Source organism: Daucus carota, chromosome 9 (assembly GCF_001625215.2).
Source record: "Daucus carota subsp. sativus chromosome 9, DH1 v3.0, whole genome shotgun sequence".
Lineage (NCBI taxonomy): Eukaryota > Viridiplantae > Streptophyta > Magnoliopsida > Apiales > Apiaceae > Daucus > Daucus carota.
This window is the reverse complement of record NC_030389.2, coordinates 42,619,263-42,633,316: the sequence shown is the minus strand read 5'-3', so window position 1 is coordinate 42,633,316 and position 14,054 is coordinate 42,619,263. Positions and strand designations below refer to the sequence as shown.

At 33.0% G+C, this 14,054-nt stretch overlaps 3 protein-coding genes across 4 annotated transcripts; all 3 read left to right on the top strand.

The window, feature by feature from the left end:
* Positions 1-980: 980 nt before the first annotated feature.
* On the top strand, positions 981-4,292 carry LOC108201846 (heavy metal-associated isoprenylated plant protein 7). Its single transcript, XM_017370167.2, has 5 exons — positions 981-1,114; positions 1,305-1,485; positions 1,774-1,979; positions 3,654-3,744; positions 3,831-4,292. The coding sequence occupies exons 1-5, from the start codon at positions 1,106-1,108 to the stop codon at positions 4,172-4,174; spliced, it is 831 nt and encodes a 276-aa protein (XP_017225656.1). The 5' UTR covers positions 981-1,105; the 3' UTR covers positions 4,175-4,292.
* A 2,238-nt stretch (positions 4,293-6,530) lies between these two features.
* On the top strand, positions 6,531-9,526 carry LOC108200681 (uncharacterized). The gene is made up of 2 exons (XM_017368917.2): positions 6,531-6,659; positions 9,079-9,526. The coding sequence occupies exon 2, from the start codon at positions 9,102-9,104 to the stop codon at positions 9,294-9,296; it is 195 nt and encodes a 64-aa protein (XP_017224406.1). The 5' UTR covers positions 6,531-6,659; positions 9,079-9,101; the 3' UTR covers positions 9,297-9,526.
* A 1,063-nt stretch (positions 9,527-10,589) lies between these two features.
* LOC108201668 (mediator-associated protein 2) lies at positions 10,590-13,837 on the top strand. 2 transcript variants are annotated; one of them, XM_017369955.2, is made up of 5 exons: positions 10,590-10,782; positions 12,002-12,144; positions 12,507-12,585; positions 12,707-12,790; positions 13,286-13,837. In XM_017369955.2, the coding sequence occupies exons 2-5, from the start codon at positions 12,034-12,036 to the stop codon at positions 13,612-13,614; spliced, it is 603 nt and encodes a 200-aa protein (XP_017225444.2). In that variant the 5' UTR covers positions 10,590-10,782; positions 12,002-12,033; the 3' UTR covers positions 13,615-13,837. The 2 variants fall into 2 exon arrangements, with proteins under 2 accessions (XP_017225444.2, XP_063940813.1); XM_064084743.1 differs by having other exon boundaries at positions 10,618-10,782; positions 12,030-12,144.
* Positions 13,838-14,054: the final 217 nt, after the last annotated feature.

Sequence of the window (14,054 nt, the reverse complement as noted above, 5' to 3'; positions counted from 1 at the left end):
TATATAATATCTTACATGTATACGACTATAGCCAAATCCATCGAATATGCTCTTAGATACTAAATTGTGTCAGGTTAAGGTTAATGATTCGGAAGTAATTAAATGAAAAATGAACTACGTCATGGGTTACCGCGTAATTGTTAAGGACTTTCATTCCTTTCTCCATTCCATCCCTACATCATGTTTGAGATGGAATGCTCGCTTCTCTTCTATCTCCCGTTTCTTCTCAAATCTCATATTATACTCATTTTATTCTATTATCCCCAACCAAACACAACACCACTTTATATTCTTTTTTCATTTCAAACCATTTCATTAATTTTGATTAAGAAATGTCAATCCCACAACCCATGTATTTTCAAAAAGCTTTCAGGTGTTCTTAAAAATCAAACTCGAATTTGAAGATGAATCTGAAGTCCAAATTCAGAGTTTATGTATCCAAATCGATCGTGTTCAAATCACTAACACATAATATTTTATATTATATTTACGACTTAAACTAAAACACTGATCAACTTGCTCATAATAAGTAATTATTAAAAAAATATATGCGATAATAAATCTCTCACGCGACAGAATCATGTTGGAACTAATACAAAATAGTTCCCCCGCTTAGTTAGAACAAGGGTTAATGTTTTTACTTCTGAAAAAAAGAGAGAGAAAAAAAAAAAAAAAGGGTTGATTATTTTAAATGCGAGAGTTGAAATAGAAGGAAACTTGACCAGTCAAGCGGAGCAGAGTATATCAAGAAAACGGAAGAATTATCTTTAAAAAAAAAAAACGGAAGAATTTTTTTGAAACCAACAAAAAAAAAAACAAAAAAACACGGAAGAATTCAAACGTAGATTGTCACCATTCCCTTTTTTATTTCTAACGTACACAGACATCTTCACAGCACCATTAAATTCTAAATAATTTGTTCTCGGAGAATTTATATCCGAGTCTGCAGTGGGTCCTATGTATGACTGTATGACATATAATATCCACATCAGCTTTCCAACTTCACCTCTCCATACTTAAATGCTCCCCCCCTTCTTCTACATTCCCACATAATATAAACAAGAAAAAAGCTCTAGCAAATTACTACTGTGCTTTGAGGAGCTTCATGGGTGAAGTAAGTTCAACATTTCATCTATACATGTATTCATTTTAGCTCATGGTATTGTGTTAAGATATATACTTTTTTAAACCGGTGTCCGGACCAACCTGCGTGCATCTCTATAAATGTATTCATTTTTGTTGATATTTGTTAGATGATTTTCATGCATGGTGACATGTTTTGCTAATGGATTGTGTTAATGAAGGAGAAGAAAGAAGAAGAGAAAAGGGAGGAAGAAAAGAAAGAAGAAGCAAGTGGTGGTGGGGGAGATAAGAAGCAACAAGAGGAGAAGAAGGAAGAAGAAGAAGAACCTCTTGTCCTCAAAGTTGATATGCATTGTGAAGCTTGTGCAAGAAAAGTTAAAAGATCTTTGAAAGGATTCCAAGGTCTTTCATTATCATTTTTACCAACTTCATTATTTGTTTTCATACACATCCCTCAAAATCGGGGCGTTTAAGAATTAGATGTACGCAGATCTTACCCCGTAGTAGTCCGTGACCTGAAGTATGTGATAAGTAGTAAAGTACACTTACACACATACTTATGCTTGCAAAGTTCATTAAGCAAAAAAGGGATTATGTTAAAAAGGTGGATTTGTTATGTTTCAACTTAAAAAAGTGTGCATGGAATAAATTTTACATATAATAGGAGTGGTATTGAATAATGAAAAACAGGAGTGGAACAAGTAACGGCGGATTGCAAGGCGAGTAAAGTGGTAGTCAAGGGCAAAACAGCAGACCCAATAAAAGTATGTGAGAGGATTCAGAAGAAAAGTGGGCGCAAGGTTGAAATCATTTCCCCTTTACCAAAACCCCCGGAAGAGAACAAGGTCCAAGAAGCTAAACAAGAAGAACCTCCCAATGAAGAGAAGAAAGATGAGGTATACTTCTTTCAATCTAATTTATATATATATCAATATATACCTATTGTAGTTAGAAATCGGGAATCGAAACTAATCGTTTGACCTGTCAATTTACTAGTATTTAGTGAGAATAAATCAGGGATTTTTAGTCAAGTCAGAGTGTCATAAGTAAATTGGTAAAATATTTTTTAAGGATTAATCGGGGATTTTTAGAACACAGGTTATGGCATGTTCTAAGCTAAAGTTAAATCATTTTTGCACTTTTTATGCCCGGAAAGTGTAAATATAAAGTTTCATTGTGTTTCGAGATTATAAGCTTGAAAATTTTGGTCACAACCAACGTTAGCCGCGTACTTACTGTACATGCAAAGACACAAGTTACACAACTTAAATATGTTACTATGATAGCAGGTTTTAGGCAAGGTTGATAAGATTACATATGTTTGACAGGGGTTTGGAGAGTTTGAGGCTGGGCTTGGAGGGTAAATTTATAGCATGGGGGTAGAGTAGAGAGATTAGAATACTCTCTCATTTACACATTGTGCAGAGTGCACACTTGTGAGTGCTATCTAAGTGTATTATATTTTGGTTGTCATGAATGAAAGCAACACAACAGGGGGCAATAGTAAGAGCCAAAAATACCAGACACTCGGTGGTTGGCACATGTTACGAGGAAAATTTATTCATGGGCCACAATAATTTATTGGGAAATTCTAGTGTTTCATCTCATACTATTATTGTGTTCTTGTGTCTGGTGGTTTCTGCTATGAGATGCACAGTTACTAATTTCAATATGGATTATGAAAGGCCCATCTGAATTGCTCAATGTGACTATTAACTGATGACCCCATACCACTTGCTGCAAGCCTGTAAGCAGTAGCAGCAGCATGGGGATGGGGTCGAGCTATTTCAAGACTTTGATTTATTGTATGCGAGTGAATTATTAGGATTTTGGTTACATCAGCAAAATGCAGATTAGTGTTGAAATATAGCCCGTGATCCACTCTTTAACCCAAAAATGGGATTTCGAGTGAGGGTAAGTGTTGAAATATAGCATAAGGTCTATATGGGGGCTTCCTTTAACACCTTAAGGTTTTAGATGGACTGATTCTCAACAATTAGGATCTTCCCTGTATTTGTAGTTCGAGTCATTATGTATTGAAATGTAATTATATGCAATTCATGCGAGAGTCTTGTGCATTAGTATCACATGTTTTAACTGAGATCTTGTCGAGGATAGTTTTGTTTGTGGGAGTCCTATAGTGCTGCGCTTGGGCGAGAGTCTTGCTAAAATATTTGATGCTAGTGCTTCGTGGATTAGGCAAATTGTGGAATCACATATATTTTATGTCCGTGTACTTGAGATTTTTCAGTTATTGCTTTTAGTAACTTGATTGCTGATGGAATGGTAACAACAAAATCTCCAGCAAAATTTAGCGTAACTACGTGTTGTAGTTTGTAGATGTGCCTAATTAACACACATTATCTAAACAGCAGATGATGCTACTGCTAAGCAAGGATGAAAACAGACATACCAAGTTACAGTAATATCTGATAGAGCTTCTGTATGTAGAAACTCTGTGATGATGCTATATTTAATAATTTTTAATATTCATATTTGTATCTACTTGTATATTGTTTCACCAACATGCTTAATTTAAACTTTTGGCGGTTGATTATGTTTCTTTGCAGCCTCCTCCGGTTGTTACCGTGGTGCTAAAAATAGGAATGCATTGTGAAGCATGTGCCCAGGTTCTGCAGAAGCGAATTCGGAAGATAAAAGGTATAAGTGGTCTGTAATTCTCTCTGAAAAGTATAATGTAATCCTCCTTTATTAGTTTTACAATGTGCGCTTATTTTATTGGGAAGGTGTTGAGTCAGTGATGATAGACTTAGCAAATGATCGAGTAACTGTCAAAGGTGTACTTGATCCGGAGAAGTTAGTTGTCGATGTGTACAAGAAAACCAAGAAGCAAGCAATTGTTCTGAAGGACGAAGAAAAAAAGGAAGAAGGAAAGAAGGAAGAAGAGAAGAAAGAAGATAACGAAGCAACAAAGAAGGAAGTGGAAGAAGCCAAGGAAGATGATCAAGATAACAAAGGAATGGATATTATGAAGAATGAATATTATGGTCCCAAGTCCTACACAGAATATTCGACATATGTGCCTCAGATGTTTAGTGATGAGAATCCTAATGCTTGCTCCATCATGTAATGGATCTGATGGAAATTTTCGTATGTACTTATAGTAGATAATAATATTTTGGCATCTATATGACATTTGAGACTTAATGCAATCTTTTAGTTTCACGGCAAATTTTCCATCTCTTGGAGAGTGTCATATTTATGTTTTCAGAGTTGCAGACATCGCATACATCTGTTTCAAATCATCTGAATTGTTTTCCAGTAGTTCACAAAGTTCATATGGCTCCGCCCTAGCCTCCGGGCAATGGACAAAGGAAACAGGCCTATCAACCTTATCAATGGTAAATATTCTTAGACATAATGATGATGAGTATGTTCTGAATCAGTTTCTGCCTTCTAAACCATGCAGAGACTATAACTTAGAGATACAATGTTTAGAACATTTTCGCTCTCGACTTCATTCTTCGACTCAAATAGGAATCAATAAAGACTCAAATAGTAAAAAAATATTTTTTTAATAATCATACCTCAAACTCACAATCAATATACTTATATAAAGGAGAAGCGAGGGGCGTGTAAGTGGCGCCTCTGACATCGCTCCGTTCTATTTTTCTAATTTTCTGAAATTTTTGAATGGAAAATATCAAAAATTAAAACTATCTTTTTTTAGTTTTGGGTATATTAGAAGCAAGTTTCAGAATCTGATTTTGTTTCAGATTATTTATGAAATATAGTAAGTCGAGGGGTATGTAGGTGGCGCCTCTCACATCGCTCCGTTCGATTTTTCTAATTTTCTGGAATTTTTGGATGAAAAATATCAAAAATTAGAACCACCTTTTTTTAGTTTTGGGTATATTAGAAGCAAATTTCAGAATCTAATTTTCTTTCAGATTATTTATGAAATATAGTAAGTTGAAAGTTTTAATCTGATTTTGTTTCAGATTATTTAATTATGGGAAAAAGTAGCACACAAGAGAATCTGATTTTGTTTCAGATTATTTATGAAATATAGTAAGTTGAAAATTTTAATCTGATTTTGTTTCAGATTATTTAATTATGGGAAAGAGTAGCACACAAGTCTCTCTGCACCTATATCGTAGGGTTTTGAATCATCTAAACACAACCTCTTCTCTCTCAATACCACAACCCTACCTCTCTCTGGTGATAGTTTTCTTGCTTGATTTTTAACTTGGTGATGCCGTTCTTCTGCAACGATAAGTGAAGGCTGTTTATATAGTATTAGAAAAATAAAGGTTGTTGGAACCAAAAGTAGTTATAGATCGCTATGTGGGAGGCGGCGAATTTAAACACGGGAAAAAAAATATAGTCTTGATATGATATTGATGGATGATAAATTAACTATTAGTGATGCATGTTTGTTGGTAATTCTTTTATAATATTGTTTTGTTCATCGGACATGTTTGTTATTGCTAATTTTTATATGATTTACTTTGTATACAGGAAAATATGATGGAGAAGCGAGGGGCGTGTAGGTGGTGCCCCTCAAATCGCTCTGTTTTATTTTTCTAATTTTCTGAAATTTTTGGATGAAAAATATCAAACATTAGAACTACCTTTTTTAGTTTCGGATATATTAGAAGCAAGTTTCAGAATCTGATTTTGTTTTAGATTATTTATAGAATATAGTAGCTTGAATGTTTTCATCTGATTTTGTTTCAGATTATTTAATTACGTGAAAGAGTAACACACAAGTCTCTCTGCACCTCCTCCCTCTATACTCCGACATTACGGATTTAAGTTAGATGTTTTTATGCACAATTAATCCAAAAAAATTGACGGAAGGTGACAATGTAAGAACATGATTATTTAAAAAAAACACAAATAAATTAATATTCGTCGTGCTTTAAATTGTTAATTACGTGTATAAATTTATTTTCATTTTTTCACCATGAATTATAGTCCAATTTTGCAATTTTATATATTAGTATTGGTATTACATCAAGTCTTTTATAATATAAAATTTATTTTATATTACAAATATTAATTTTGAAACGTTAATGTAGTTTTTATGGACAGCCACAAAATTATTTTATTCTACAAATATTAATATTGAATTATTAATATAATTTTTATAGGTCGCCGCAACGCGCGGCTTCTCAACTAGTATACCATAAAAGTTACAAACAAGATGGAAAATGCTAGATGCACAGAATTGGGTACAAAAACTTTCACATAATGAGTATGTGTCAACTTTTGATTGAAATGGGCCCCTGTATATGCATTAATAGTACCAATTAAAAGTTCCCACCTCACTTGCCACCTCATTTTGTGCAAAATTTTGTACCCAATTTTGTGCATGTAGCACTACTCATAAAAGATATATAGGAGAAATCAATTTTTTCTTTAATTTCATTTTAATATATACAAAAAAAAAAAAAATAAAAAAAAATTAAACGGTTGGAGGCTTGGAGCCTATTAAAATTAAAACGACACCGTTGTAGCCCATCGTCTTTAATCTCGCTTTGCTTCTCACACCGCAGCCATTGGAAGTAGGTTGCAAGTTGCTAAACAAGATTTATACATACCAGAACAAGGTACCCTTTTCCTCTCTCTCTCTCTATCTCTCTCTCTGAATACTCTATATATACCTGGATTCTCTCTGTATTCATATTTATATCGTTTTGTCATCTTTTAATGTTTTGATTCTGAATTTTCCCTTGTTCCACAGCTTGGGATCTCCCAAGACTTCATTTTATTGTTAAAGTTTCAAGCTTTTGGTTATTTGTTTTCTGGGTTTTGCTGTTTTGATGGTAATGATGATTTGGCTGATTCTTTTTTTTGTTTTGTATGTTTATATGTTTGTGCAATTTGGTTTTTTAATAGTTGGGTATTGGTTAAAAGATTGTTGTTTTGTTACTGTATGATCAGCTTATATGCTCTTGCGGTATTATTGTTTGTGTTGGTTGTGATTGAGTTTGTAGTTTTATAAGTGAAGTATAATTGGCTCGGTGAGGTGATTCATAACATGGTTTTGGTACTCATTGATTGTGTGTGCTTTACACCTATCTGTTAAGACTGTGTTATGTTGGGAAGATTTGTGATGACTTGGATTTAGGGACGACATTAAAATATGCATGGCTAATATGAAGGAATCATTTCTTAGGTCAATCAATTGTCACTTGACAGGGTTATCGATTAATCTGTAATATGAACTGAATTGAAATGAGTGTTTCAAACCTAACTGTCCATTTCGATTAGACTTCCTTCAGTTACATATATAAAGGACAAAGCTGGAGTCATGTATCCCCACCACCGGACAGCTTCGTTGTGAACTGTAATTTTAGGAATTCACTTATCAATTCAACTTGTGTATTTCACCGTAATTAATGGTCATTGGGCAATCTTTCTGAATTTTAATCCTACCTCTTTATTTATACAATTGTACCCCTTAAAGCTCAAATCACTTTCACTCTGCATGCTTCCCTAGATAATTTTGAGGGCTATAATTTAAATAGTTTTCCTTACAGCCAAGTCCATATTGTTTTTCAATCTCATGGGGGATATCTTTGAAAGCATATTTATCATATGGCGCCCTATGTGCCTTGTAGTCCAGTTGGCAGCATCTTCTCTAGTCGTCAAATGGTTAGGCACCAATGCCTGCGCTTAGTGTTGAAACTTGAACCTATACACACATTTATATAAGCAACAGTAAAACACATAAACATTTATTTTAAACACAAACACTTATGAATATGAATTTCTATTATTTGATGGTATTGTTGGTACACATACAGATCCAATGACTTGGATGGGGAGACTAAACACAAATTTTTTATGAATTTGAATCTGTATTATTTGATGATATTGTTGGTACGCATACAGATCCAATGAGATGGATGGGGAGATTCTGCCTCATCTTTTCGGCCATCTTCGTCTTTATTATACATGTCTTGTGTGACAGTACATCCAGCAACTATAATATTACTCATTTTTTCATCCACAGAAAGAAAAATTAGATACCATGGCAAAAGTAATACACCATGAGTCCATGATTAGTGAGTTTGTAGAAGATAATCACCATTTTTTCTGTTGTGGTGAATGGTGATAATGTGATATTTGTTTGTGTGTATATATTTTAAAGCTTTAATGGAATGGAGAAAGAAACACGGAGTATTTTAGAGAGAGGTGTAAGACAGTAAGAGAAGAATGAGAGAGTAGACTGAAGAAGCTGGGAGGATGCAATTTTTTTTTAATTATACAGTTCCTGAAGGAGGTGGTAGGAAAGAACTAGCACTCAACGCTATATTGGTGGGGTAAACTTTAGGTTGATTTTCCATTAATAAATAAAAGATGGAATGATAATCATGAATTTAATCCAACACACAATATAATAAGTAAATGGTGCAAATTTGACTTTGCGAGAGAACACTCGCATCCCTTAAGAGCAGACAGAATGCTGAATGGAAATAACAACAAAGTTTACTTCATCTATATGTGAAAATTTTGTTTTGATGATTATTTGGTTTAATAGGCTCATTCTTGCATGAATGTTTGTGTGTGTGTGTGTGTGTCTGGGTCCTTGCTTTGCCTTATCTTCCATAGTTGTGGTCAAAATTTGTGCCTCAATGTTTTTCAGTCTCCTTGGATAAGAAGATTGGAAGTTTGTCTTAGTCTCTTAGATAATGCTTGTTACTTTTCATGTGGTCAAACATGCCTCTATATTTATTTTTCATAATTTGTATACCACTTTATATATGGAAACCATCAACTGCTATATTTAGATTTTTTTTAATCCTAATATTCGTTGAGGGGAACAACTTCTGTTCTGCTTCTATCAGGTTTCCTTCTTTCTCGTATTCTCGTGTCTTCAAATGAAGAGAAGTAATGGTGATACATTACTCTTTCATGTGTTTGCTCTAGCCTCTAGCTGACTATAAATTATAGGATGTAAATTAACTCAGTTCAGGTATCTTCTTTTTTAAATTATGACAATGTTTTCCGTTGACTATGCAGCTTGAAAGGTTTAGAAAAAGATCATGGCTGGATTTTTAAGCTTTAATAACCTCGCACCAAAGACCAAAAATATAGTTGTTGCTGGAGGACTGACATCCTTTGTCTTCGGGGTGTACTTCTACACCATGAGAGCTGTTGGAGGTACAGATGAACTTCAGGTTGCTATCGATAAGTTTGAAGCAGAGAAAGGCAAAAGTGAAACTGAAGTAAAGGTCTGACATCCTTGCCACTCTACCGAAGAAAAAAGATATGTTTGCGAGTAGTTTTGTGTAACGGCAAGGAGATTGTAACTCAACCCTGCAAAGTTTGAATAAATTGCCAAATACGCAGTTGCAACTTGTGATTATTTAGCAATTAGCATGGACGCAAGTATAATGTTTGAATGGTATAAACTGAGTTTTGTTGGGAAAGAACTTATATATTAAGCCAGTTATAATTTTCTTGGGTAGTTCTTTTGGTTGGACTATTCAATTATTTACCCCTAGCTTAATTTTAATTTGTTGAAACTTGAAAATTTGTTTGGGGCTCATTTATCAGGGAAGGCCGGAAGTTAGCCTATAAGTTAAAAAGTTTCCTCCCATAAAAGTGAAGAACTAGTTTCTTTCGAAATAGTAGTACATAATGTGAGTGGAGCGGGTCTTCGTAATTACAATTTTTTTCAAAAAGAATAAAAAAATAAAAAACTGTTTTATATATGTTTGACAATAATTTTTTTTTAAAAAAGATACCTGAAGTATTTGATCCTATTTTAAATGTAACTTTATAAATATGAAATACGTAATATTATAGGATCGCGCTCAAGAAAGAACCCGTCCTTAAAATAGAACCAAAGAATCTGCTACACCCTAAATTTTAAATAGATTTTTAGGATATAAATCTAAATGCATGTCTTTTTTTCATATTTTTCCATCATTGTGTGTTAAAAAATAATTTTAAAATATAATATATAGATATTGATATTTTTTGCATCTATGCTGCGGAAACCTAACTAATACTAGAAATAAACTAAGGGTTCTATGGATCCTCTCTCGATGGTTCTCTCTTTAATATGACCCAATATTATATTCTGAAAATAAATAATACAACAAAATATTATTTAATTTTTTACTTGGTTTCTTCTAACATAAATTATAATGTTACTTGTTTTTAGAGATTTTATAACATGATCTTCAACTAAATCTAATATAACCCGTGTCGTTTTAATTTGATCATGTTTTTCATTAAATCGAATAATAACTGAATTGAAAAATAATTTCAAACGTAAAAGTATTTAGTTCTTAATCGAAAAATAAACGTAGCCTCATTTCAAATTAATTGGCTTGTAGAATTTAACTTTAATATGTATATTAATGTACATATAGTTTTATAGTTATTTTCAATTTTTTATCTAATTATAAATTTTATTACATAATTTAGAAAATAATGGTATCATCTAAGTTATAATTTAGCTACTATTAAAAAATCATGAATAAGATGTAATTGAATCTCAAAAATTGGAAATAGGAGCCTAATTAATAAAAAGATTATTAACCAGTTTGAGTCTTGACTTTTGTGTAAAAAAATTGGGCAATTTGGTTCAGCTGAAAATTGAAGCAGAGGGGGTTAATCTAAACCCTAATTCACACACAAAAGCTCCGGCGGGTCTTTCTTCAGTCTCGCCTGCAGCAACAAATTTATACATACAACAAGCTATACACACACAAGGTACCCTCTCTCTCTTTCTCTCTCTCTCTGTCTCTTCCTTTATCTCTCTCCTTCTCTCTCTCCATATACATGTCCATACCAAAACCCACTGTGATTTATATTAATTCAATAACTTATGTGTTGCCGGTAACAGATTATCACAAGTTGGGACCTATCAAGATTTCGTCTTTCTGTTAAAGTTTCAGACTTTTTGATATTTGCTTTCTGGGTATTGTTATCTTGATGATTATGATTATGATTTAGCTGTGTTTTTGTGTGTATATAATTTGTGCGATTAGGTTTATAATACTCTGGCATTGTTTAGAAGGTTGTTGATTTGTTATTGTATACCCATCTTTTATGGTTTTTGCGGTATTTGTTGAATTTGTTATTAAGCTTAAATGGTTCTTATGGAAAGTTATGGCATGGTTTTGTTTATTCGTATATCTTGTTTGTTGTATTGTTTAGAAACTTTATAGTTGTTGTAGTCCTCTTTGTTTTCAAATTTTGTGTTTTGTCACAATGCTAAATGAAAAACTTGTTGGGAAGATTTGTAATAACCTGGATTGAGGAATGATATCAAGATATTCATATCATATACTTGTGTTATGTTTTAAATGATCACAAGTCTAGCACCTTATTAAGCCTTGAGAATGATGTATTACACATTGCACCAGTGTGCCAGAATTAAATTTAAGGAAGTATTTCTGAGGTCAATTTTTCGCTAGGATGCAGAAACTTAATTCCTGTGCAGGTTTAGCTAGAATAATGCCTTTTTGTAAAGGAGAAACTATATATAATTGCTTGTAGTGTTATTCTGTAATCATATGATGATAATAGAATATACATGTGTGTGTGTGTGTGTGTGTGTGTGTGTGTGTGCGTGCTTGTAGTGCTGGTGATATATATACATATTAAAGTTTACCCTATACAATTTATATGATTAAAAATTTAAAATAACTAGTAAATGTATGTTTTAAAATTAATAAAATGGAGAAAATATATGGTTATCATTGTTTGAGTTCGGATTGTGTTTTATATCATTGCTTGAGCTCAGACCTGTGGATATTATCATACTTTCCATATGTCAAATTGGGGGCGAGCTCGGTTCTTTTTATACTGATCTTATTAAACTGAATGATGATTAACCCCTTTTACAGGCAGCAGTTTTTTGGTCTCCCGTTGTGTTTTAATATGTTCTTTTGTTCCTATATCTACTCTTTTTTTGTTGTTGATTTAGTGCATCTGTTGAATAAATTCCCTGCTAGTGATATGGGATACGAACCTGCTCCCGACTTTCAGCAAAGTGCTAAGGATCCACTTGTTGATCTTAATCTTACAGACTCTTCTGAACTCTGGCTCATTCAGTGGCCACTTAATCAGGTATTACTTTCTTCGCATCCCTCTTTTATGATCTATAGTCAAAGTACGGCATGCTAAGTTTAGTATGAAATTCTTTTATGCACGTGTATCGATGTACTTAACTACAATTTAACAACTTCAAGAAATGTGAAGATGTCATAATCTTTCTACCTTTTACTATGATCTTATGGGTATATATTTTTATTGGGTGATTTTCACTAGGGTGTGTGAAGCTCTGTTAGCTCAAATTTTCTTTTCTTCTGTGTCCAATTGGTGGCAGGGAGACATTGTAGTTTAATTCCATTTATATTACATCTGCTGGCTGCTAGAATTTGTTGGTTGGTACATCATTGATTTTTATATATTTTTTATTTAATTTGCAGGCTCCTGATTTTGATGGGAAAGAAGTGACACTGAAACTTCATCACGATGGACATTTGGGAAGCTTTGAGGGTTCTTCTGGTAAGTTTTAAAGATGAGATAATATCATATTACTATATGAACTACTATTTGGTGTCCTGGTGGGAAATAATTTACATGATACCTAAGCAGAAACAAGACTGTGATGTTACTACTATTACAGGAAAAGCATATGATGTTGTGAGTTTTGCATCCCAGAATTCAGAGGCAACAGTCTTTTCCTCTTCCGCGTCAAAAACAAAAATAGGTAAATTTCATATATTCACGTATAAATGTATGATATGTAGATATGTACTTTGTGGCTACTCTTCTCTGACTGTTTTAAGAATTTATTACTCTGAAAAGTTTTTAGCATAAAATTTTTTAAATATACAGTTGGAGAAAACAAGATGTTAAATGTAAATGCAGTAAAGTTAATTTCTTTAAAAGGTTAGAAAAACATTCATTTACTATTTTTGACTGATGAATTCTGTTAATACATGTCTAGTTCAGTATTTTAAATTAAGCTTGCATTTTTGAAATAACAAATTTCGTTTATCCTCGACAATGATTACTGTTCCGTCTCTTTTTCAATTTCTTGTAGGCAAGTGCTCATGATATTTATGTGGTCATACAAGATATGCTTAGTTACATGTAAAATCATTTCAGAAGTAGCTAGTTTTGAATTTTTAGGTACTCATCTACAGTACTATAGTTATCATGATTAAATCATTCGCCCTTTTGGTATTTGATATGTCGACAGTTGGTAAGATTGCAAGGCGTGTTTCCTTCGTCCATTATCCGGAACCTGAAGAGCTAGAGGAACAAAATCCAAAAGATCTGAAACAGATGTACGAGAAGTCTTCAAGTTTGACAAAGTCATCCGTTCGTTTTGCAACCCCTTCACAAAGTAGTAGATCCAAACATTTGCAATCAGGAAGTAGTGGTTTAGCAAGCAGCCATAGTAGTGGGCGTAGGAGTCATTTATCTGCTTCAGGGGGGTCTTCAAAAGCTTCGAAGAGGAAAACTGTTGATGAACCATCTAAATCAGAACAACACTCGGAAGAAAGAAAATCAAAGAAGAAAAAATGAAGAGAGGAATCAAATTTTATTGTTGATGGTCAATACGAGTCTCTGATTAATATATTGCTCATATTTATGCTAAAGAAAGGTCAGCATCCATGTGCTAGCTGCCAGCAAACTGAAATTAACTTAGCTCTGAGTGCTAAGTAATATTATCAGACAACTTTTAAGTTCTGTTGATCTTATGAATAATTTTTTATAATTTTAGCAACTTCTTTTACAGAGTGCTAAATATTGTTCTCTCGTTTCTATACGTTGTTTTCCACCGTTCCTCGCAATTCTTTAACATTCGGGGATTCGGCACGCATTTAATGTTTAAATTTCTATATGTAACAAGAAATTCTTTTAAAAAAATTGTAGACTTATATTCTATATGCTCCTTAAAATTCATGTCAAGCAGTATTTAACTTGACATATATGTTATTTTTATAACTATGTTATTTTTAAAA